A 25661-nucleotide genomic window follows, 5' to 3' on the forward strand; every position below is an offset into this window, starting at 1 on the left:
CCTGAACAGCTCCCAGAGAAAGAAGTAAATGAATACAAGGGAGGAACTGAGAACAGTTCACCAGGAGAGAGCGTATTCTCAAATGGGCTTTCCCTTAACATAGAAGTTAAGTCCTTATGGAACCTAACTTCATCCAATATCTCAAGAAAGTCTTCTTCCTTTGGACAGATGTTGATAACAACATCAAAGAAGAGATCTGACTTGAGAAGAACTTGGAATGCCATCCCGAGATATGTTTCTCATCCTATAACCGATTAACCCTTCCATCCGTTCTATTCAAATAGATCAGCCACTTTTGAGACTTAGTTTCTTCAACTGGTTTAAAGTTTTGATGAAGGGAACTAGGCGAAGGATTCATGATGAACGCTAGATCGATGAAGAATGAACTAGGGTTTACGCAAAAGATATTCATAGAAAAGTGAGAGAGAGAGAGAGAGAGAGAGAGAGAGAGAGAGAGAGAGAGAGAGAAAGAGAGAGAGAGAGAGAGAGCGCAAAGATTGATTGAAGAATGCAAAGAAATGGAGAAATAAATAGAGGGAATATGGGGAAGGAAACGTTCTAGGGAAGGGAAACGTTTGACGGATATAAAAACGAAAAAGAAAATAAAAGAAATGATGATTGGCATTTAATGTTACATGACGTGAGGAGGGATAATAATGACAAAAGAAGTGATTAGCACAGTTACCTAAGTAGGCGTCCCCTCAACTGCACGCACGCTTGTCCAGAGATAGTGAACACGTGTTTACCATCTGGATAGCCAGTTGCAGCTGTTTTGCTTTTAAAGAGATTCTGAATCAACTTAGACAATGAAACGTTAGTAATAACTGAATCACAATTTCTAATTGATTTCAATCAGAACTTCTTATAAAAACAAATCCAATTTCATTTCAGAAGATACTCATACATAAGATCTTCTCATCTTCTCATTCTGGGCATAAATCCATACTGATATTCTTCAGAATGAACTTAAACCTATCTTCAGCAAGGGGTTTTGTAAAGATATCAGCCCATTGATGGTCTATATCCACAAAGTTTAAAGATATAACATCCTTCTGAACATAGTCCCTTATGAAATGATGTTTAATCTCAATATGTTTAGCTTTTGAATGTAAAATAGGATTCTTAGATAAACATATAGCAGAAGTATTATCACAGAAAATAGGAATGTTACTCTCATATATCTGATAATCTTCCAGCTGACTTCTCATCCAGAGCATTTGTGTGCTACAACCAGCAGCAGCAACATATTCTGCTTCTGTTGTTGAGAGGGCAATAGTAGCTTGCTTCTTGCTGTACCATGAGATCAGATGACTTCCAAGAAATTGACAACTTCCAGAAGTGCTCTTTCTTTCTATTCTATCTCCAGCATAGTCAGCATCACAGAATCCTACTAAGTTGTAGTCTTTAGATCTTCTGTAAACTAAACCAACATTAGTAGTACCTTTCAGATACCTTAGAATTCTCTTAACCGCTGTTAAATGAGATTCTCTTGGATCTGATTGGAATCGAGCACACAAACAAACACTAAAGAGAATGTCAGGTCTAGAAGCAGTTAGATATAGAAGAGATCCAATCATACCTCTGTACAACTTCTGATCTACCTTCTTACTTACCTCATCTTTACCCAGTACACATGTTGGATGCATAGGAGTTTTGGCTTCTTTGCTTTCAGAAAGATTAAACTTCTTCAGAAGTTCTTTCACATACTTCGTTTGATGAACATAGGTTCCATCGGAAGCTTGGTTGATTTGAATCCCAAGGAAATACTTGAGTTCTCCCATCATGCTCATTTCAAATTCAGCCTGCATAGACTCAGCAAACTCCTTTCCAAGTGCAGCATTAGATGTTCCAAAGATAATATCATCAACATATATTTGACAAATTAAAATATCCTTTTTAAATGTTTTACAAAAGAGAGTAGTGTCCACTTTTCCTCTAGTGAAATCATTTTCCAGAAGGAAAGAACTCAAACGTTCATACCAAGCTCTGGGAGCTTGTTTCAATCCGTATAATGATTTCTTTAATTTGAAAACATGATTTGGAGACATGGAGTCTTCAAAACCAGGAGGTTGGTGAACATAAACTTCTTCATCTATATAACCATTTAAGAAGGCACTCTTGACATCCATCTGATAAAGAGTGATGTTGTGTTGAGTGGCAAAGGAAATTAATAGACGAATAGATTCTAACCTGGCCACTGGTGCAAAGGTTTCTGTATAATCAATCCCTTCTTGCTGACTATAACCCTGAGCAACCAGTCTGGCTTTGTTTCTTACCACTTCACCTTTCTCACTTAGCTTGTTTCTGAAAACCCACTTAGTACCGATGATGTTAAATCCTTTTGGTCTAGGAACCAAGTCCCATACATCATTCCTTGTAAACTGATTTAGTTCTTCTTGCATGGCAATTATCCAGTCTGGATCTTCTAGAGCTTGATCAACAGAAGTTGGCTCGATCAAAGAAACAAGACCTAATTGACATTCTGCATTGTTCTTAAGGAATGCCCTTGTTCTGATGGGATCATCTTTCTTTCCAAGGATCACATCTTCTGAATGAGCTGAGGCAAGTCTAGGTGATCTTCTGATAGTTGGTTCTTCAGAAATCCTAAGATTCTCTAAAGATGCAGCAACTTGATCTTCTGATCCATTGCTTCTGAGACTGTCAGCTTCTGCAGCTTTGCTTCTTGATTCTTCAACTTCTGATATATCAATATCAAAATCTGCAAAATTTTCAAACTTCTTTGGTTTTTCAAGACCAAGCTTATCATCAAACCTGATATTGATTGATTCTTCTACAATCAATGTTTCAGTATTGTATACTCTGTAGCCTTTAGAGCGTTCAGAATATCCAAGAAGGAAACATTTTTGTGCTTTGGAATCAAACTTACCAAGATGATCTTTAGTATTCAGAATAAAACATACACATCCAAAAGGATGGAAATATGAAATGTTGGGCTTTCTGTTCTTCCACAATTCATAAGGAGTCTTATTTAGAATAGGTCTGATAGAGATTCTATTCTGAATATAGCATGCAGTGTTAATTGCTTCTTCCCAGAAATGCTTAGCCATATTGGTTTCATTGATCATGGTTCTGGCCATTTCTTGTAGAGTCCTATTCTTTCGCTCTACAACTCCATTTTGCTGTGGAGTTCTGGGGCAAGAGAAATCATGGGCAATACCATTTTCTTTGAAGAACTCCTCAGAGAATTTATTCTCAAATTCGCCACCATGATCACTTCTGACCTTTATGATTTTACACTCTTTCTCAGATTGAATCTGAGTGCAGAATTCAAAGAACACTGAATGAGACTCATCCTTGTGTTTCAAGAACTTTACCCACGTCCAGCGGCTATAATCATCAACGATGACTAATCCATATTTCTTCCCTCTGACAGATGCTGTTTTGACTGGGCCAAACAGATCAATGTGTAAGAGTTCTAACGGCCTTGAGGTAGAAACAACATTCTTAGACTTGAATGCAGGTCTGGAGAACTTGCCCTTCTGACATGCTTCACAAAGAGCATCTGATTTGAATTTCAGATTTAGGAGTCCTCTGACCAGATTTAGTTTGTTAATCTGAGAAATCTTTCTCAAACTAGCATGTCCTAATCTTCTGTGCCAGACCCATTGCTCCTCAGAAACAGACATAAGACAAGTCACCTTCTGCTTCTCAAGATCAGAAAGATCAATCTTATAAATGTTGTTCTTCCTCTTGCCTGTAAATAGGATTGAGCCATCCTTCTGACTTACAGCCTTGCAAGACTTTTGATTGAAGATTATATCATAACCATTGTCACTTAATTGACTTATGGACAATAAGTTATGCGTTAATCCTTCTACAAGAAGTACATTAGTTATGGAAGGAGAGTTACCAAGACTTATGGTTCCAGAGCCAATGATTTTGCCCTTCTGATCTCCTCCAAACTTGACTTCTCCACCTGGTTTAAGCACCAGGTCTTGGAATGTAGACCTTCTTCCCGTCATGTGTCGCGAGCATCCAGAGTCCAGGTACCATGACATTTTGCTTTCTGTCCTCTTTGCCGCCAAGGATATCTGCAACAGAAATTATCTTCTCCTTAGGTACCCACAATTTCTTGGGTCCTTTCTTGTTAGTTCTCCTCAAGTTCTGATTGAACTTGGGTTTAGCAAAATATTTAACAGGAGGAACAGTATGATACTTCTTATTCTGAGTTCCATGATATTTCTTAGGTTGTGTCACATGCTTCTTGGTGTGTGTTATGTGAAAACTTTGTGCATGTGATGTGTGCTTAATATCATGGGAGTGGACAAATTTAAATTGGTTATACAGAGGCTTGTATGATATTTTCATATCATCCACAGATTCAAGCTTGTATGGGATTTCACCCTCATAACCAATGCCGACTCTCTTGTTCCCAGACACAGCATATATCATAGAAGCTAGCTGACTTCTGCCAATACTTCTAGATAAGAACTTCCTGAAACTTAAATCATATTCTTTCAGAATATGATTCAGACTGGGAGTGGATTTTTCTGAATCAGAAGGAGATCCAACATTATTGGATAATTTTAAAACTTTTTCTTTTAATTCAGAATTTTCCAACTCAAGCTTCTTAGTTTCAAATTCAAATTGCTTTTTCAGCTTTTTGTATTTGATACTGAGATGAGCTTTTAATTCAAGAAGCTCTGTTAGACTGGAAACTAACTCTTCTCTAGATAGTTCAGAAAATACCTCTTCAGAATCTGATTCTGATGTAAATTCTGATCCATCATCTTCTGTCGCCATCAGCGCAAAGTTTGCCTGCTCTCCTTCAGAGTCTGATCCTGATTCTGATTCAGAATCATCCCATGTTGCCATAAGACCTTTCTTCTTATGAAACTTCTTCTTGGGATTCTCCTTCTAAAGTTTCGGACACTCATTCTTGTAATGTCCAGGCTCATTGCACTCATAGCAGACAGCCTTCTTCTTGTCAGATCTTCTGTCACCAGAAGATTCTCCTAGTTCAAATTTCTTTGAACTTCTGAAGCCTCTGAACTTCCTTTGCTTGCTCTTCCAGAGTTGGTTTACCCTTCTGGAGATCATGGACAGTTCATCTTCTTCTTCAGATTCTGATTCTTCAGGATCTTCTTCTCTAGCCTGAAAAGCGTTAGTGCATTTTTTAACGTTAGATTTTAATGCAATAGACTTACCTTTCTTCTGAGGTTCATTAGCGTCAAGTTCAATCTCATGACTCCTCAGGGCACTGATCAGCTCTTCCGAAGAAACTTCATTCAGATTCTTCGCAATCTTGAATGCAGTCACCATTGGGCCCCATCTTCTGGGCAAACTTCTGATGATCTTCTTTACATGATCAGCCTTGGTGTAGCCTTTGTCGAGAACTCTCAATCCAGCAGTCAGAGTTTGAAATCTTGAAAACATCTTCTCAATGTCTTCATCATCCTCCATCTTGAAGGCTTCATATTTCTGGATTAGAGCAAGAGCTTTAGTCTCCTTGACTTGAGCATTTCCCTCATGGGTCATTTTCAATGACTCATATATATCATGGGCAGTTTCCCTGTTAGATATCTTCTCATACTCAGCATGAGAGATAGCATTCAGCAAAACAGTCCTACATTTATGATGATTCTTGAAATCTTTCTTTTGATCATCAGTCATTTCACTTCTCGTGAGCCTTACACCAGTAGCTTTAACAGGATGTTTGTAACCATCCAGTAGAAGATCCCATAGATCAGCATCTAGACCCAGAAAGTAACTTTCCAGTTTATCTTTCCAGTATTCAAAGTTTTCACCATCAAATACTGGTGGTCTAGTATAACCATTGTTACCATTGTATTGCTCAGCAGAGCCAGATGTAGATGCAGCTGGATTTGTTGGAACTTCACCAGCCATCTTTTACTGAAGCGTTTTTCTCTTCCTGAATCTTTTCTAAACACGGTTAAGTGCTTGCACCTTAGAACCGGCGCTCTGATGCCAATTGAAGGATAAAAAAACACTTAGAAAGGGGGGGTTTGAATAAGTGTAGTCTTAAAAACTTGAACGATAAAAATAAATTGCACAGTTATTTTTATCCTGGTTCGTTGTTAACTAAACTACTCCAGTCCACCCCCGCGGAGTGATTTACCTCACCTGAGGATTTAATCCACTAATCGTAACATATTACAATGGTTTTCCACTTAGCCCACGACTAAGTCTTCTAGAGTATCCTGATCACAACCTGATCACTCCAGGAACAAATGCTTAGACACAAGCTAAGACTTTCTTAGAGTATCCTGACCACCACGTGATCACTCTAATTACAACTGCTTAGACACAAGCTAAGACTTCCTAGAGTATCCTGATCAACACTTGATCACTCTAGTTACTTACAAATTAATGTAATCAATTCTAAGAGTATTACAAATGCTTCTGAAAAGCTATAATCACAACAGTGATATTTCTCTTAACGATTAAGCTTAATCTCACTAATATATTACAACAGCAATGTAGTGAGCTTTGATGAAGATGAAGTTTCTGAGCTTTGAATTTGAACAGCGTTTCAGCAAGTTAATTGTTAGCAAATCGTCAACCTTGCTTCACATCAGAACTTCATATTTATAGGCGTTTGAGAAGATGACCGATGAGCGCATTTAATGCTTTGCGTATTCCGTACAGCTTTGCATTTAATGTTTCACGCTTTTGTCAACTACCTCGAGCCTTGTTCACGCTGTGTCTACTGACGTTGCCTTTAATAGCTTCCAACGTTCCTTTTGTCAGTCAGCGTAGCCTGCCACCTGTACTTTCTTCTGATCTGATGTTTGTGAATATAATATTTGAATATCATCAGAGTCAAACAGCTTGGTGCATAGCATCTTCTTGTCTTCTGACCTTGAAGTGCTTCTGAGCGTGATACCATGAGAACTTCAGTGCTTCTGCTTCTGATCTCAAGTTCTTCTGATGCTTTCATAGACCCATGTTCTGATTCTGCCTTGACCATCTTCTGATGTCTTGCCAGACCATGTTCTGATGTTGCATGCTGAACCTTCTGAGACAAAGCTTCTGAGCGCTGATTTGTGCATACTCTTTATATATTTCCTGAAATGGAAATTGCAATGTATTAGAGTACCACATTATCTCACACAAAATTCATATCCTTGTTATCATCAAAACTAAGAATATTGATCAGAACAAATCTTGTTCTAACAATATTCACCTCTTCATAAATTCACACAACATAGTGAGTGATTATTCCCACGGCTTCGCATTCATCACATCTTATACCATTAAGGTAACAAAACAAGCTCATCTCATCTATATGATTTCATCTACTACCAACAAGATATTTAGGGTTATCAAGTCCTAAATTTGTCAATAGATAGTTGAAAATCATATCTAAGCATAAACCGTCGTTACTACATAATAGTGTCCACTTCTGAGTTTGCACCCAAACTCATTAACATCGTCATAGTTCAATAATCCACTACGGTGTCCTTCTTCTAGAAGAGTAAAGCTCCCATGAAGATTGATTCAGACCCACTTTAGATTGAGGAAACTCACTATGCTGAACTGGTGGAAGTTAATTTGGTTGAAATTACTGATGCTTTCGACATGGAGGCTGAAGAGGAGACTGGTGAAAGCAACGAGTTTAAGAAAAATGATGTATATCCAAAAGATGATGATGGTCTAGTCGACTTCCTTTATCGCTGCAAGGCGAGAGAATCAGAAGTGATGCTTTGTCCAAGATGCAGCTCAGTCTTCAACAAGAAGGCTGCTAAGGAAGTGCAAAATGCTCGACAGGCGCAACATAATTCAAAACAAAGGAACAACAAACCTCAGTTTTATTACGACAAAAGAGGAATTCCCCGAAAAAGATAGCATTTCTCGACTTAGCAAAGAAGCAAACCAAACATTTATGTTCCTACATCCAACGCTCTTCAAGGGAGGTGGGTTCGACCAACAAGCAAATAAGGTTCTGACAATCAGAAATGGAAGAGCTTTGAAATGGGAAGAGGTTCCTCACTAACCTATCGTGATAAATTCCAGATGTCAGAGAAACGTTCTTATGGACCCAACAATTACAAAGGAAAGAACTCAATGTTAATGACCTAATGGAGGAGGTTCCAAAGGAAGAAGAAAACAGAGAAGGAGATGGCTGAGTCGAGTAGAAACAAACCATATCAAACCCAAATTTATGATATGCCTATAAAGTTAATGTCTTGAAATGTAGAGCACGAGTCTAACAACATAATGTCATATAGTTTCAATGTAATTCTATCATTATTTTTAAAAATTCTTACAATAATTATGAAATCTTGAAAAATATGTATTAAATAAACTAATATATACTAAAATTATCTTAAATAAACTGAGTTTGGATTTAAAATTAAAAAATTAATAAGAAAATAATTTTAACATCAATGTCACAAGAAATGAATAAAATAATCTTTGGTAAAATTTAAACAAAGACTACTATTATTTTTATAATTTATTTGAATCTATTAAAAAATTATAAAAATTTAATTTATTTTAAAAGAAAAACATTTTAATTTTAATATTTAAATTTAAAAAAGATTTTAAAAAAAATACTTTATATAAAAATCCATAGCAAAACCCACAGTAAAAACAGATATAACATCCAATAGTGATCCTAGGTAGCTTGGTTTTGGTAGCTACTCTATGGATCCTGGACTCGAAGAACTTATGGAACAAATCAATACAACTGGATATGGTGGTCCGCCCCCCGCCTCACGATCTTCTGATGAAGCAATGCCTACCATTAAGATAACACAAATACGTCTTCACTTTGATTCACATTGTTTAGTTTGTATGCCTTAACTATCCTACAATGTGAATGACAGGGCCGACCCAATCAGATAGAACACGTCCTGTTCTAATTTAAAAAATAGGTTCAAAATTTAAAAAAAATATAATTATAATAACTAAAAATGACTCCTAAAATATAATTATGTATTAATAAAATAAATTTGATTATAATTATTTGGACTTTGATCAATCTCATTTTTTTATTGTATTGAATTTTTATTATAATATTTTTTTTATTTATTGAATTTTTTATATCAATGTATATATTTATTAATATTAATGCAAAAAAAATTGAATTTTTTAAAAATTTGGGACTTTCTAAAATTTAGGGCCCTGTGCTGTAGAGCCTCTTGCTCTTGCAGAGGGCTGGCCCTGGTGAATGCCATATAAAGATATTTATCATTCGAATTAAGATTCATAGTAGATAAGCCAAACTGATGCGTTGTCTTAGCATTTCAGAACGGTTTTTAAAACAAACGGCAACGCCATCTAAATAACCGTTGTTTTAGCTATAATTAGAGAACGACTATCAGAGTTTCAAACAGCAACGACCTGCCTCCATTCTCAATTTAAAACCGTAGCAATTGATATATTTTGAGAAACGGTTTGCAAGGAGCTAACACAACAGTTTGTATCCGTTTCTGATTTTAAATTTGTTCTGGTACACTCGTGTCTACACGACTTCTTCAGTTGCTACAACAACAGTTTCGCAGCTACAACAACACTTACCCACCGTTGCAACAAATGAAATTTCTTCACACTTTATTTTACAAACTTGTAAATAATTATTATTAAATTTAAATAACAATAATTTTAATATAGTAGTATTTTGATAAAATTTTAATATGATCTTAAATTAAAAATAAATAATAAATAACAAAATAGCACCATTCACAAGAAAAATAATACCTTTAATGTATATCCTAACATCAATCATCATTTATAATCAAAATAACATATTCAAATTGACCATCAACATCAATTAAAAAAACTTTAACATCTGCATCAATGCCAAAAGAAAGAACGAGAACATCATTATATCATTCTACAATCATACCAAATACAAAGAACATCATTGATATCATTCTACAATCATACCAAATGCAAGAAAATGTTATCAATGATCATATAGAATATAGATAGAATGTTGATATGTTGGAGTCAAACTATAAAATGCACTTGCTTCAGTCTACAATTTCAAATTTTTGAAATAAGAAGGATCAATAGCTTCAATAAATGACCTCATTAAATTGAATCATCAAATAAGTAATATATAGTAGGCTTGTGAGAATGTCATTGTCCAATTCCACGTCTCTTCCTCCTCTGGAAATTAAGGTGAACACTTGGTCCGATTATAATACTCCAACTTTCATCCAATTGATTTTCCTTCCCTTCACAAGCTTTTATACCTGAAAAAGAAAAAAAATATAAATGGTTGGAAATGATAATCAAATTGTATGAAAGCCGACTTCCTTATGCTGAATAGATTTCATGAATATGAAAAGTAAACAAATCCTCGCATTTTCTTTTTGTAGAGCCCTCTAGATGTACAATATTGATTTCAAGTAAGCATGGAATAAGAGCAGAGTGTCAATCCTAGGATATAAAGATTACATCTTCTCCTACAAAAAGACATAAGAAGCTTGTAAACTTAAGTTGAAGTTTGTCCTTAAGCGAATATATTAAAGATCAAGTAATTAATTGACTAGAGAGCCACATCATATGGGATTGAGAAATATTTGTGGTAGTTTAAGTTCAAAACCCTTTGTGTCTCAAGTGAAGCCTGAAAGCAGTTAGGCACATTGATAATGATCATATGTAGAGTCAATAATACAAAAAGTTGAAATTTTCAGCTATCTATTGAAAATGTACATGCAACAACCATTAAAGTCAAGAGTGAAGGTCGATTTCAATATATTAATGTAGTCAATAATCTTAAATCAAAACTGTAAATATTGTGAATTGTAAGTATGATTCAAGAGCAAATATTGTTTATAGAAAAGGCTTATGACATGTTTATAAGCAATTTTCAACTTATTTCTATAAACTCTTCAAGATGACTTTTGAAAATAGTTTATAAGTTATATGAAAAACAATTTGACTTTACTTTTATTAACATAGAAACAGATTACATAGAAGCACTATTAAGTTGTTTATGTCCACAAATATAACAATTAATAGAAGGGTAAAATAATATAGGTAAAGAGTATTAAGCAAAAAGTTACTTGACACCACTAGCTGAATGGAAGTTTGATTATCGAATTTGTTTTTTGAATATCCATAATTTTTTTAAAAAAATTCAAAAATAACAAGTTTTTCAAAAAAATTACCAAAATGTTTTTTTATATTTAAAATAGCATGTTGTCGCCGGGGGGTGGTGACAACACTCCTTTTCCAAAGAAGGCGCCAGTGGGCCTGGCGACTATGTGCATTTGCTTGGTGTTGTCGCCACCCCCCTGGCGACAACACCCCCCTTATTTTTTTTTTCAATTTTTTTTATATTATGTTTTTAGCTGTTTTTTTTATATTTTTTTTTCAATTTTTTTTATGTTACTTTTTTAGCTGTTTTTTTTATTTTTTTTAGGTTGGAAAAATAATATCAATAAATTAAAAATTACCAAACACATTAGCCATTAATCATAATTAAAAAGGTACATTAAAATTAAAAACAACACAAAATACATTAACGATAATAATAAAATTCTTATTGAGCGCCACGTGGACCATGGTACGATCCGCATTCAGGTTGTCTAATAGGTCGTGTAGAAGGGTCATGAGTTGGTAGTGCTCCCTTATTCCTGCGACGCCCCCTATATTTGGTTCATCTTGTGTTTGAGTCGACGGCCCCTCAATGCATTCCGGGTCTACAAAATCTGTGAGCCGTCCTTGACCTCTAGAATTCCCGTTATAGGAAAGGCGGGTGCCCGCGGCGCCATCAAAGCTTTGTCTAGGTGGGTTGAAATTTCTCCTAGTGGGTGCGGCCTGGAAGTTTGGATTTTGGAAGTTGGTGGTGGATTCGGTTTGGTTAAAATAGATTGGTTGTGGTGGTGTATTGAAGTTCAATGGTTGGTTGGGGTATTGTGATGTTGGTTGGTCGAATGTGTTGTATGGCGGGTATTCATCTTGTATGCCTATGTCGGGGGTTAGTGGTGGTGATCTGGAAGAGCTCCCCACATGGAGTTCTTGGAAGTGTGATCTGGAAGAGCTCCCCACATGGAGTTCTTGGATGTGTAGGTGGTGGGGTTGATTTTGTGGTTGAGTTTGGGATGGTTGTTGGTGGTGGTATTGTTGGGATTGTTGTTGTTGTTGGTAAATAGGTGTTTGTTGGTGGATTGGTTGTTGGTGGTAATTTTGTTGTTGTTGTTGTTGTTGTGGTGGTGGGTAATTTTGTTGTTGGTAATTTGGTGGTGGTTGATGATGTTGGAAATATGGTGGTGGTTGTTCTTGCTGAAAATTTTGTTGTTGTTGTTGTTGGAAAATATGTGGTTGTTGTTGTTGTCCTCCAAAATATGGTTGTTGTTGTCGCGGGTCAGCCAAATAGAAAGGGGCAGACACAAACATTTCGGGATTTGTGACCGATCTGTACCAGTTGACATATTCAGCCGTTGGTTTCATTTCTTCCGGCGCCACAGGAAATTGTAAAACAGTGGTGGAACGATGAGCCCATATTTTACGCTGCTCTCTAGCAAACGTCTTCCAATTTTCTACGTACCACTGTTCGCTAACCTTCGCCAGATGCCAACGTCCCAAAGAGTCAGACTCAGGGGGGTCAGGGATACCTTGATGCATGCCGAATTGGAGCTTCACACGGTCACTTGGGTGCATCTCCACAGTGGTGAACCGTATGATGGGTGTTTTTGCCGTCCAAACAGCCGCCTCTTTAGGGTCGGGTACGTGGTCCAAACCCAAGTAAGGTCTCCAAATAAATTGCAACGAAAAAAAATATTAATTTCAAATTATATAAGATAGTTAATTTTACAAATATATTTAGAAGATGGAAATTTTTAGTGGTATTACATCTTGGGGTCTTAATCGATCCAATAGTTGGCGGTAAAAAATGATTTTGTTTACTGGCGTATTGGTGTAGTCCAACCCGGTTGCATTAAACCTAAACACATTCAAAAATAAAAATCAATATTGTTACAATTAATAATAGAAAAAATGCACTAATTAAAATAAGATCATTAAGTTACCTTGACGCGTAAGGGAAGACGTAAATGTGCGGATTTTCAGGGGCTAATACCGGCATTCTCCACCATCCCCATGTTTGTAGCAAGAATGCACATCCACTAAATGTACAACTATCCCTTTTTGCACATTTGCACAAGGAGCTATAGAGGTATGCTAACACCGCTGAACCCCAACTATACGTCTTAATTGCATCAATGTCCTCAAGTAGACACAAGTACATAAAATTAACACTATTCCCCGTGCCTTCGGGAAATAGAAACCTACCAAATAACAAAATAATATACATTCTAGTTTTTTGTAGTTTACTTTCTTCGCTAGAGCCTTGATTCAACTCAAGGCCTTGATAAGCTTGTTGAAGGGCAGCAAGCTTTATACCTTGGACGCCCCTACCTCTTTGTCGCCCCTCACCCTCTATTAAATCAACACCCAAAAATTCAACGCATAGAGCGTTTGGTTGTTGGACATTTCCAAACACAACTTTTCCATTTGTGTTGAGACCCAATAACATGTACACGTCCTCTAGAGTGACGGTACATTCACCCATTGGAAGGTGAAAAGTATGAGTCTCAGGCCTCCAGCGTTCACACAATGCTAATATAAACTTCATATCGATTGAGGTACGCATTAAGTTCATTACCTTCCCAAACCCCGCACGGTCAAGATAAGGCACAATCCAAGGGTCCGGAGCATTTATCGGTCCCGCACGGGTCCTAAATTTCGTGATATCCTATAAAAAAAACGATGAACCATAAGTATTTGAATGTTTGAAATTAGTAAATTTAATTAATAAAATTAAGTGTTTAGACCATAAATAAATTGAATTTATTCAAACTTACATAATCGGCGATGTTTGCAATGGTTCCTCGATGCTCTTGACCCATTGTTAGGAGAGACATTTTTGTTGATGATGAAAACCAGTTGTTCTGATAAAAGTTGCTCTAATGATAGTTGTTTGGTGATGAAGAAAATGAACAAGTTTGGGAACATATTTATAGCCAAAACGAAACACAATTAAATGTGTTTGGTGCAATAATCGTCTGAAACAAATAAATGTGACAAGACAAGTGCATGCAACGGTTGAAAACTTAACTCGAAGCAAGTCGCCACCCCTGTTGACGACAACTCTTAAAAATCAATGTTGTCGCCACTCCCATTGGCGACAACTCTTAAAAATCAATGTTGTCGCCACCCCCATTGGCGACAACTCTTAAAAATCAATGTTGTCGCCACCCCCTTTGGCGACTGCCATAAATGCATAGGTGTGTAAGAGATTCCCTAGCCTGCATGCATTAGTCTTATCACATTTATTTGTTTCAGACGATTATTGCATGTATTCTTGCATGCATGCTTGTGTAAGAGGTGGGGACGAGATTCCATTGTGGCATGCATTAGTCTTGTCACATTTATTTGTTAGTGCTACGTATTTTCGGATGGCAACTTTGTTCGCCACAAGAGGTAAGCGGTGGAATTCAGTGTTGCAAACACAACAGGTATACAGCGATGTCTGCATGAAATATATACAACAAGAATCTGCCAAGGGTAACACTCATCGAGTGACAGAGTTCGACCGTCACGGCCACACCTTCAGTGTAAAAGAAACAATTGACCACAACCAGGGGCTTCCACGACAACAGTATCGCGTCTCAATCCCAGGTCGTTGGTGCGACTGTGGCCAATTTCAAGCATATCGCATGCCTTGCTCCCATGTCATTGCAGCATGTTCACATACTCACTTTGATGCATTATCTTTGGTATCATAAATTTACAAGGTATCAACGTTGCTCAACGTATACGACAATTACTTTCCGGTGGTAGCAATGGAGGCATATTGGCCTGTGTACGAGGGGGAAACAGTTTGGCATAACGATTTAATGCGTCGGAATAAAAGCGGTCGACCAAACAGCAGGCGTATTAGAACTGAGATGGACGCCACGGAAAAAATGCAGAGGAAGTGTAGTATATGTCGTGAGGTAGGACATAATAGGAACAAATGTCCCAATCGTGGATCTAGCTCCACAACATAGTTTTTAGTTGCAATGATATTTGTGATTTACTTTTTCAATGAAATGGACTTTTTTTCATTAATTAGATGGATTACAACAACACAACAAACAACACAACAAACAACACAACACAACAAACATTAGGCCTAGAAATAAATTTTTACCTAATAACACAACAACACAACAAACAATTAAAATCTATGAAATTATAGCGGTTAAAACAATGTCGTCTGTTCCGTCCATTATTTGTTCAGTATCATGGTCGGTTTTCACATCAACCCACCAAAGGATCGTCTCTCTGGTCCTAAGCGACACCCTTGTTCTAAGCCTCTGAATCCTTTTTATTTCTTCCCCGGGACTGTACTCCCCTTTTAACTGTGCCATCAGAGTCCGCTTCAGGTTGTTGAAGTCGCGGATGTTCCAAAACGTCACCGCCATAGGAGGTTTGACCGGGGAAAAAATTACATGACCATAACATCTCTTGTATTTCGGCGCCGACACGGGACGGCTGGATGATGTTCGTTCCCATGACTGCGGCCTTATGCGAGACATGATCAATAATGTGAAGTGAAAATGGAAAAATTGAAGGAGAAAATAATGAAGAATGATTGCATGATGAGCTACTATATATAGGCACAAATATTAAGTGTTGTCGCCACCCAAGGAGGCGACCGGGACAGCTGGATGCAACTAAAAAAATAATATAAAAAAATAATGGAAAAAAATAGTTAAGAAAAATAATATAAAAAAATAATGAAAAAAAAATGTTAAAAAAAATAATATAAAAAAATAATGGAGAAAAAATAGTTAAAAAAATAATATAAAAAAATAATGGAGAAAAAATAGTAAATAAAAAAAAATAATATAAAAAAATGAAGAAAAAAAATAAGGGGGGGTGTTGTCGCCTATGGGGTGGCGACAACACCTGATTTCTGAACGTAAGCGTCAGGCCCACTGGCGACAACTATATGGGCTGAGTGTTGTCGCCACCCCCCTGGCGATAACGTGGTATTTTTATAAAAAAAATGACATTTTGGTAATTTTTTTGAAAAACTTGTTATTTTTGAATTTTTTTTTAAAATATGGATATTAAAAAAAAATCTTGATTATCTCTAAAATCAATTCTAGTTTTAGAAGCATAGAGTTTTGATCAGGTATTCACCCACATCTTTTAGATTTAAACTAGTAGAAGACCCGTGCATCCGCACGGGTAAGTCAAATCTTAAAATGAATAATGTATTACAAACGTAAAAAAAAGAAGTTGAAAAATTTGAATGAAGAATGTTAATTTAAAATTCACAAAACATAATATAGATGAAGTGAATTTATATATAGTAGCTAAATAAAAAAAGAACATGGAAATGCAATAGTCATTCATATTTTAGGTCATCGATAAGGCTAGGTTGTTGATAATATACAATTGTTATTATAAAATCTAATAACTTAAAATATTTAAAAAGAAATATTTATCAAATCACCAACATGATAAATTTAATATGTCTAATAACTATAAATATTTACAAGTATGACTAATAACTATAAATATTTACAAATATCATTGATAAGACAAAATATTTATATTATTTTGTTGTTTGAATAAAAAAGAAATTGTGGTGATAATGTCCCGTGAAAATAGTGAATTTATACTATTTATAAATATTTATAATATTTTATTGATGTTTATGTTATATCATCAATATATCAAAGGTTATATTAATATATCGAATTAGAAATAAAAGAAAAGGTACACTTGATATGAATACCATATAAATAAATAAAGAAAAGGTAATTTATATTGTATACAATCGCTATATTAATGAAGTTGTAATTAGAACTGCATAGCTCAGTAGAATTGAAAATTATTTGGTGTTACACAAAAGGTAAATGTGTTGCACAAAAGGTAAATTGTTCATGAAAAGGCTTTATTATGCATAAAAGCAAATGATATGGTTTACACATGTTTGCAAATAGATTTTATGATGTAATATGAAGTTGCTAAATGAAGACAAATTAGATGAAACACTAAAATAATACAGTAACAACTGTATAGTTATAGACTTTAACAATGGAACTAAGTATAAATGCCTTATAGAATCATTGATGTACTTCTCATAAAATGAAAACAAGTAAGAAATCATGAATGCGGTCTAGCCGGATCAGAATATAGACATATCAAATATAAAAAAAAACAGCACGAGTAGTAAGATAGTTACAAAATACCCTCACCATGGAAGGTTGTTTTTAATAAGAGAAATATCTTTGATACAGCAGAAGGAAAAAATGCTTAAACATAATCATAGATAAATATTCATAAAATTTGAAATATAAAGGATTGTCATTTTAGTGTTGTTCCAACTGTAACTACTATATATGTTATACTTTGAAACTCAATCTACAAGCAACCTTGCAGATTCTTCACCATGCAGTGTTGTTCCAAGATTTCCATTAGGCATGTACTCATCAACCTAATAGTCTTACAATATTCTTGTGCCTCAATCTCCCCAAGAGTTTCACTTCTCTTAATACATCATTCCCACCAATTTCTATGTCTGTGAGTGGCCTCCATAGTTTCTTCACTGCTATTGTTATCTGAGGTTTATGGATTTCTGCTTTGTAAACAATTCCTATTGCCGAATCCAGCCGAAATAGGCATAATACAAACAATTCTTATTGACGACACGTCTAACCACTGCAAAGGAGAATTCATTCCGAGGTTCACTGGCAAAGAAACCTTCTAAAGAATTTTTCCATAATTCCAGAACCTGTAAGTTTTTCAATTCACCAAGCTTTTCTGGTATATGACCAGTTAGTTTATTACTCATTAAATTCAAAAGCTGCAAATTTTCCAACTTAGCAAGTTCTTCGGGTATTTCTCCTGTGATCTGATTATCAGAGAAATCTAAAAATTCTAATGACATAATGTTGCCAATTTGAGGTGGAATTTTCTCGGTGAATTTGTTTCGGTATAAGTAAACCGTAGAGAGTTTCTAGAGATTACCTAGTTTAGGTGGAATTTTTCCACTGAAAGTTCCTACAGCCAAATCAAGATATCAAAGATTTGTCATGTTACCGAATTCTGCAGGAATCTCACCTTCAAACTCATTGTATCCCATTATCAATGACTACAGTCCAACTATGCACTCGAGATGTCGCACACCGTTTCTCCTTTGTCACCACCATACTCAATGCAAGCTACATGACAGTCACAAAACCAAAACAATTTCCTAACTCTACGAACACAAATACTGCAACAAAATTCAGAATTGAAAAGGTCCTGCAACATGAAACCGAGTCTGAAAATATCAAAACAGTTCGGAATTAGAGATGGATCTACTCATAAAACATAATTCACGGATGAGACTAACACAAATTAACAACTAATAACCTGACCAAACATTAAATACGGACGAGACTCTTGGGAGAAAGGCATTTTCAGCAAGCATACGAATGAGCCTAACACAAATTAATAACTAAGAACCTTGACCAACACTATGTTCTTGCCGATAACTTTGACAAATTCACCAACATAAGAGCCAGGATCTTGAAGAAGCTGCAGGGATACAAACACATGTGCGTCACTAATTAACACACACAAAATTCGGTTATAAACGTAAAAAAGGAACTTCTAAAATATAGCAACAAAAGTACCTTTTCTATCCCTAAGCCAATTGATAACCAACAACAATGACGAAAACACTGCACCGTATATAAGCCAAAATAGATAACCATAAGTTATAGATATAACACACGTAAATGTATGACAAACATGTAAATGGCAGTCCACAATAACAGATGTAGATTTGTAATTATAGTGAAGACTAACAACAACATTGGTGTAGTCATTCTAGGCTAATAGTATTAATTGAAACTCACATTAGTGGAGACTAAACTTACATGCTGCAACCTATGTATTATGCAACCTGCAAATTCACAAGGTTGTACAATTTCTCAATCACCTGAAAACCAAAAACTCAACTTCATAAATACATTCAGAAAAGGAAACATCGCGGAGCATTTGACTGACATGAGACGTATTTGAAAATGGTCCAAATGGGTGACAATCGGCTGCCCAAAGCCAATTCACAACATGTCTTTCATGTACATGAGAAGCCTTCTCATATGGTGCACTTAAACCACCTACCACTGAGGCAAGGCCAGCCAATATATGACATTGTGCCTGAAATGGGACGGCATGTCTTCTCTGTGTCTCTGAAACATAACTGTTGAACAAGATAATGAAGAGTGATGTCAAATTTCGCAAGAAAAATAAAAGACAAATAATGCAGAAACCCAAGATAATTCATAATGACTTTGAAGTGGTATCTTCTAGTCATTAAATTAAATCCAAATAGACAATCAGCATGAAAAGTGACCAGTGTTTGGAGCAGACTGAACTAAATGAAACGGATCTGTAAGAAATTATGTTTCATTGCATCAACAATACATCTACAGAAAGACAGAGAGACATTTAAAAACATAATCAACATAATCATAATCAGAAACATTTTAAATGATATTAGAGGGAAATCAGCCTCACAAGATTGACTCCTCGACAAAATATTCTCCGGGAGATCGAAACTTTCTTATCGAAAAAATGGTTAGATATATTAAGTAATGCAGACAATACAAAATATGTCAATGTACATAAAGTTAGGATATCTTATGTTTGTTTACTCAATATAACACTACATGGAACTTGTGCTGCTTTTACGTATCGAGTTCTTCCTCGGACCACGTCGCTATCCAAGTGATTTTTCATGGATTTGAGCACTTGGTTTTTGCCTCCAATGTCTTTAGTATAACCACTCATCAATGACATAGAAGTGTTTGTTAGCCATAAGCTATGTTATAGTTTAAATATTTAAATTAATAAACTTGTTCAAGGAGAAGTCTTGGCAGAATCAAACAAAGACACTACGTGAGCAATATAAAACCGTGTTCTCTGCTTCACCATTTGTAATGCAGCATGTTGCTCTTTACCTCAAGGATCCAACTTCAGTAAGTCCAATAATATGTAACATGAACCATATAATTGCCTCAACTGCTTCTGATCCGCGTCATATACGTTTTTAATTTGTACTCCTCTCACACAAATGTCATAATTATGTATTTAATTCTTTTTGACAAGCTAGCATACAATCCAACATCGTTTGACATATTATCAGTGCATATTGAACGACAATGGTCAATTGATTTAGTTAACAGAATAAGTAAAAAATAACTTATCTTTTAGTGGTATCGACGACACGGTGTTTGGCATCGTTTCAGTGAGACGATTTGGGACATCTTGTAAGTATGATTCAAGAGCAAATATTGTTTATAGAAAAGGCTTATGACATGTTCATAAGCAATTTTCAACTTATTTCTATAAACTCTTCAAGATGACTTTTGAAAATAGTTTATAAGTTATATGAAAAACAATTTTACTTTACTTTTATTAACATAGAAACAGATTACATAGAAGCACTATTAAGTTGTTTATGTCCACAAATATAACAATTAATAGAAGGATAAAATAATATAGGTAAAGAGTATTAAGCAAAAAGTTACTTGACACCACTAGCTGAATGGAAGTTTGATTATCTCTATAATCGATTCTAGTTTTAGAAGCATAGAGTTTTGATCAGGTATTCACCCATATCTTTTAGATTTAAATTGTCAATAAATAAAATCAATATTCCATTGATTGATTAAAGCTAAACCAAAGAAATCAAACTCTTTCAAGGAAAAGTGGGTGATCCCAAAAAACAGAATCAGCTCCTCTCTTGTAAGAGTGAAAGAAACACACAATTTTAATTTTATCTCCAACTTTGATCTACCAACAAAAACAACAAAATTTATGAATCATTATTGAGAGTAAAAGAAACACACAATTTTAATTTTAGAGTGAAGACCCACTTTTGGTCCCTCACAAATATTACACGAGTCAAATTAGTCCCTCACAACAAAATTGACCCAACTTAATCCCTTACAAAATTTAACCGGATCATATTAGTCCTTCTGCTAATATTTTTCTCAAATCGGTTTTTCCTACTTCTAAACTGATTCTTTTCATACTTCTAAACCGTGATTGGACTAACACGTTAGATTTTTTTTAAATACTAAATTAATTTTTATTTTTAATTTCATTTATAAACAGTTATCAAAGAATAATATCAAAAAAATCAAAATTATTTCTTATAAAGTAATTTTTAAACAAGTAATTTCCATGATTTCTACTAATATTAACAAATTCTATACATAAATTTTTACCTATGAGGTCTCAAATCCAAGTCCCTTCAAGTTAAATGATTTTCACTTTACAACTAGACAAATCAATTTCTATCGTTAATAAAGTGACTATCATTTACAACTAGAAAAATTAATTTCTATTGTTAGTAAAACAACTATTATTTACAACAAGACGAATCAATTTCTATTGTTAGTAAAGTGATTATCATTTACAACTAGTTAAATCAATTTCTATTGTTAATAAAGTGATTATCATTTACAACTAGACAAATCAATTTCTACGGTTAGTAAAGTGACTATTAATAACAACTAGACAAATCAATTTCTATTGTTAGTAAAGTGACTATTATTTACAAATAGACAAATCAATTTCTATTGTATTAAATTGGCTGTCATTTAATCTGAAGAGACTTAGGTTCGAGACCATATTGATACAAATTTTGTATTTTTTATTTTAAATTTAAAATTTTTTAAGATTAACCACGTGGGCCTGAGTTCAACTCCTTATAAGAAACAATTTTGGCTTTTTTATATTATTAATTTATAATTGTTTAAAAATGAAATTAAAAATAAAAATCAATTTAGTATTTAAAAAAATGAAAAATAAATAAAATCCAATGTGACAGTCCAGTCACGGTTTAAAACTAGAAAAAAAACCGATTTAAAAAAAATATTAGCAGAAGGACTAATATGATCCGGTTAAATTTTGTAAGGGATTAAGTTGGGTCAATTTTTTGTGAGAGACTAATTTGACTCGTGTAATATTTGTGAGGGACCAAAATGGGTCTTCACTCTAAATTTTATCTCCAACTTTCAAGATTTATACATAAACTAAAAAAAAAAAGGTCCAACTAAAAAAAATAGACTTTACCCATCACTAAAATCAGCCCTGTTGAATCTAATGGTTGATAATGGGTGCAGTTATCGTGCATAGATAAAAATCTATGCACCATGCATAGATTATTATGGACCATTGGATCGTTGGATCAAATTCTAGATATCAGTTGTTATTACTCAATACTTAATACTAAATACTGAATTAAAAACATGATCCAATGACTTATGTAGGCTTATGCATGATGCATAGATAAAATCCTTATACATATTAGCCAAAGTCGTTGATAATGATGTGGCTACACTTATTGCATCAACCATCACCCGCGCCAAATTTCGGACACTCGTTACCTCAAGAACAAAACTATATGTATTATTATCCCACAAAGGAAAATAAATACATGAAACATTAGATGAGGTCCATGATTAGCAAATTCCATCCACACAATTGTTTTTGCTAGAATGACAGTTACTTGTACAGTTTGTAAATAATGTCATAATAATAAAATGAAAATGAATATCAAGATTCAAGTATAAAAGTGAGTAAATAAAAAATCAAGACTTCAACTACTTGGAATCTTATGACTCCCACCACTCTCCAAGAGTCGGATGAATTATACTTGCCTTCAGCACTATTGATGATGACATACAGTAGCAACTAAGAACAAATACAAAGTATATCTTATTAGTAGTTTCTACAGTTCCATGAAAAATTAAGCACAAAAGATTCCAATAAAACCAAATCATCACATGTTCAATAAAAACAAATATTGTTTAAAATTTAAGTACATTAAAACACGATGCACGTAGTAGTACTAATGTTAAATTTATTCAAACATCGATAATAGAATCACTATGGATGTCCATATAAATATAACTATGAACAACACAGAAATTTGTCTAACCATATTAACCACTCTTTCAGTTTTTATTAATAATCCACTCCTTATGACCAGGAACCCATTGTGGACATTTAGGACTAAAATAATTCGCCATAACTCCTGACTCCAAAAGCTCCACAACAGGTACAGATTTGACACACCTAGGAGTTTTGTATTGATTTATTGAACCTCCCAAGCTAATAGCATAATCCATAAGCTTATCAAATGTCCCTTGCTCCACAATCTTAATCTCAAGTGGCCCAATCGATTTATCTGAAACACGACCTTGTCGATAAACACTGTTAAGTGACTCTTCAATAGTTAAACAACAATCTTCATAAACACGATGTGGAATTGTTGTTGAGTCTTTAAGGCTTAACTCCCAATACAATACATAGTGTCCTGGAATTGTTCTTGTGTCTGCATAACTAGTGTACTCTGCTACTTCTGCATCAAATGGTACTAAATGTATGACAGCATTTTTTATTGCATTTTGTATCTCAACTTCGTCTGTCTTGTCTGAATCTATGCTTAGAATAACGTTTTTTCTACAAACAAAGCTGAATTGAGGTGCTTTGTTCTTGAATCCAGTCACTTTCAATACATCTCCCACTTTATACCTATAAAGTCCTGTAATTGTCACACACATGTTTATTAGTAACCCACATTTTAAGTGTTTATTTTTATAAGTTTAAATCATACAGAAATTAATACATATTTCAAGCTTTCACAAATATATCAGAGAGTTAAGATCGAAAAAAAAATTGATAGTAAATAAATAACTCACCAGCATAAGTTGTAATAACAAGCTCATATTCTTGATCAAGCTTGACATCAACAAGATCCACCAACTCTTGCTTTTCTTTCTCATGTACAGAAAAGTTACTTCTATTAACCGGTAAGAATTCATAATAACACATGTTAGGGATAAGGGTATAAGACACATCACAAGGTTTACAAAGAGGATTAAGGTTAACACCAAAGAAACATTCACTAGAAGCATACATAGTAGAAACAAGTGGAAGACCATTACTATAATAATCCAAAGTAGGAATGTACTGTGACATTGTTCCTGTCACAATAACATCAACATACTTTGTATTAGGCCACAACCTAGTTATAATTCCTTGCCAAGAATCTTTGCTACACTCACTTTGAATAAAATCAGCAAGATCTTTATCAGGTTTGAGAATCTTCATCACAGACACTCTCACTGAACTGTCAGTAATGAGAGGATTAATTGTTCCTGTTCTTATATCATCGCAGAGAAGTGACCATTTTTTCTCAAGGAACCGAATGGCGCGGATAAGTCCAGAAGCGAAAATAGCACCTACACGAAGGACCTCGTTGTTTTGACAAAGACCACATAGAAGTTGTGAATACATACTTTGGTATGAGTCAAGACATAGAACAGTTTCATTTGGACTTGTGAAATTCGCGTATGGATCGTAAGGTCTGTTTAAAAAATGAGAACTTTTGTAATATGTTGTAAGGGCTGGACTAGCTTTAATGCCTCCTGGTGTTTTAGATTCATTTTTTATAAACATTAAGTACATTCCTTTTCCTTTATCTAGGTCAGGAACAAATTGATTAATTATTGGCATGCACAGACTCATTAGTAAAGATCTTCTTACAAATTCTTCTTCTGTTGCTGGTATCAACTTTCTCTCACCACCTGATGTTCCTGAACTGAAATACCAAAAAGAAACCAAATACATAATTTAAGTTTTCAACTATGACAAAAACCAAATAGCATAAAAGAGATTGAAGATTAATTAGTTAAAACTTAAAAGTACCTGGTGAGAAAGTTTGAAATGGAGTTTGAGGTGAGGATTGGAGAAGCATCACCGTTGGCGATACGGTTAATATCATTCTGAATATCTTCATAAGTTATGACAGGGACAAGTTTCTTGAAAGTTTCACTATCTGTTTGGCCATTGAGACCATGTCTTTGTAAGTACTCAACATTTGCATTCTTAGAGAGAATTTCAGCTAAGATTTTCTTTTGGATTTCATCTGCATGTGTAGTAACATCTTCTATGAAGTCAAGAACTTTCTTCTTTTTTTGTGAGAGATCATCATATTCAAGAGAAGTAGACATGGTTAATAGTAGGATAGTTATGTGAGAATGTTCAGAAAGAGGATTTTGAAGTGGAAGGAACAAGAGGAATGTAATTAGATAGCGGTGGATCTCACCATCTTTAGGATATCCAATAGCAAGTGGTCCCACATATTCAAGTGCATCAAAAATTTGTTTTTATGGTTTAAAGAATTATATAGTAATTAAATAAAACATCCAAAATATTAATTTTTTAGGAATATGAAATTTTTTCTTGGGCTAAAAACTATATTTGGTCATATATCTATAGGGGCGGAAATAAACTGAACCGAGTTAGGCTTTGCAGAGTCTAAGTCTGGTCTTTCAAAAAAACTAAAGCCTAAGTCTGGCCTGGGACTTGTCGTAAGCTTATTTTTTAAGCCTGAGTGTGGCCTTTTCGAATGTCTGATTAACCTGTTAGTCTATATTAAAGCCTATTTGTTTTAGACATATGTATATAAGCAATTAAAATAATGTTTAAATATATTAACTAACTAAAAGAGCAAAAAAACTAAAAATTTATTTGCATTGACTTATTTTAACTTACCTCTTAGCATAAGTTCTAGGAGACTATTTGTTTAAGAGAAGTTATGAAAACAATGTTCATCTGATGTTTTCATCTTATTTTCACAAGTTCTTCAAAAT

At 34.5% G+C, this 25661-nt stretch overlaps 1 protein-coding gene across 1 annotated transcript; it reads right to left on the bottom strand.

Moving 5' to 3' along the window:
* Positions 1-22651: 22651 nt before the first annotated feature.
* LOC131653695 (indole-3-acetic acid-amido synthetase GH3.6-like) lies at positions 22652-25593 on the bottom strand. Its single transcript, XM_058923956.1, has 3 exons — positions 24715-25593; positions 23706-24607; positions 22652-23548 (listed from the first exon to the last, which is right to left on the bottom strand). The coding sequence occupies exons 1-3, from the start codon at positions 25017-25019 to the stop codon at positions 22959-22961; spliced, it is 1797 nt and encodes a 598-aa protein (XP_058779939.1). The 5' UTR covers positions 25020-25593; the 3' UTR covers positions 22652-22958.
* Positions 25594-25661: the final 68 nt, after the last annotated feature.

The sequence above is a fragment of the Vicia villosa genome, linkage group LG2 (assembly GCF_029867415.1).
Source record: "Vicia villosa cultivar HV-30 ecotype Madison, WI linkage group LG2, Vvil1.0, whole genome shotgun sequence".
NCBI lineage: Eukaryota > Viridiplantae > Streptophyta > Magnoliopsida > Fabales > Fabaceae > Vicia > Vicia villosa.

Coding starts and splice junctions, on each gene's coding strand:
- LOC131653695 (XM_058923956.1), bottom strand. CDS start 25,019: ATGTCTACTTCTCTTGAATATGATGATCTCTCACAAAAAAAGAAGAAA. Junction 24,608..24,714: donor ATTTCAAACTTTCTCACCAG/GTACTTTTAAGT, acceptor TTGGTATTTCAG/TTCAGGAACATCAGGTGGTG. Junction 23,549..23,705: donor TGTTATTACAACTTATGCTG/GTGAGTTATTTA, acceptor TGACAATTACAG/GACTTTATAGGTATAAAGTG.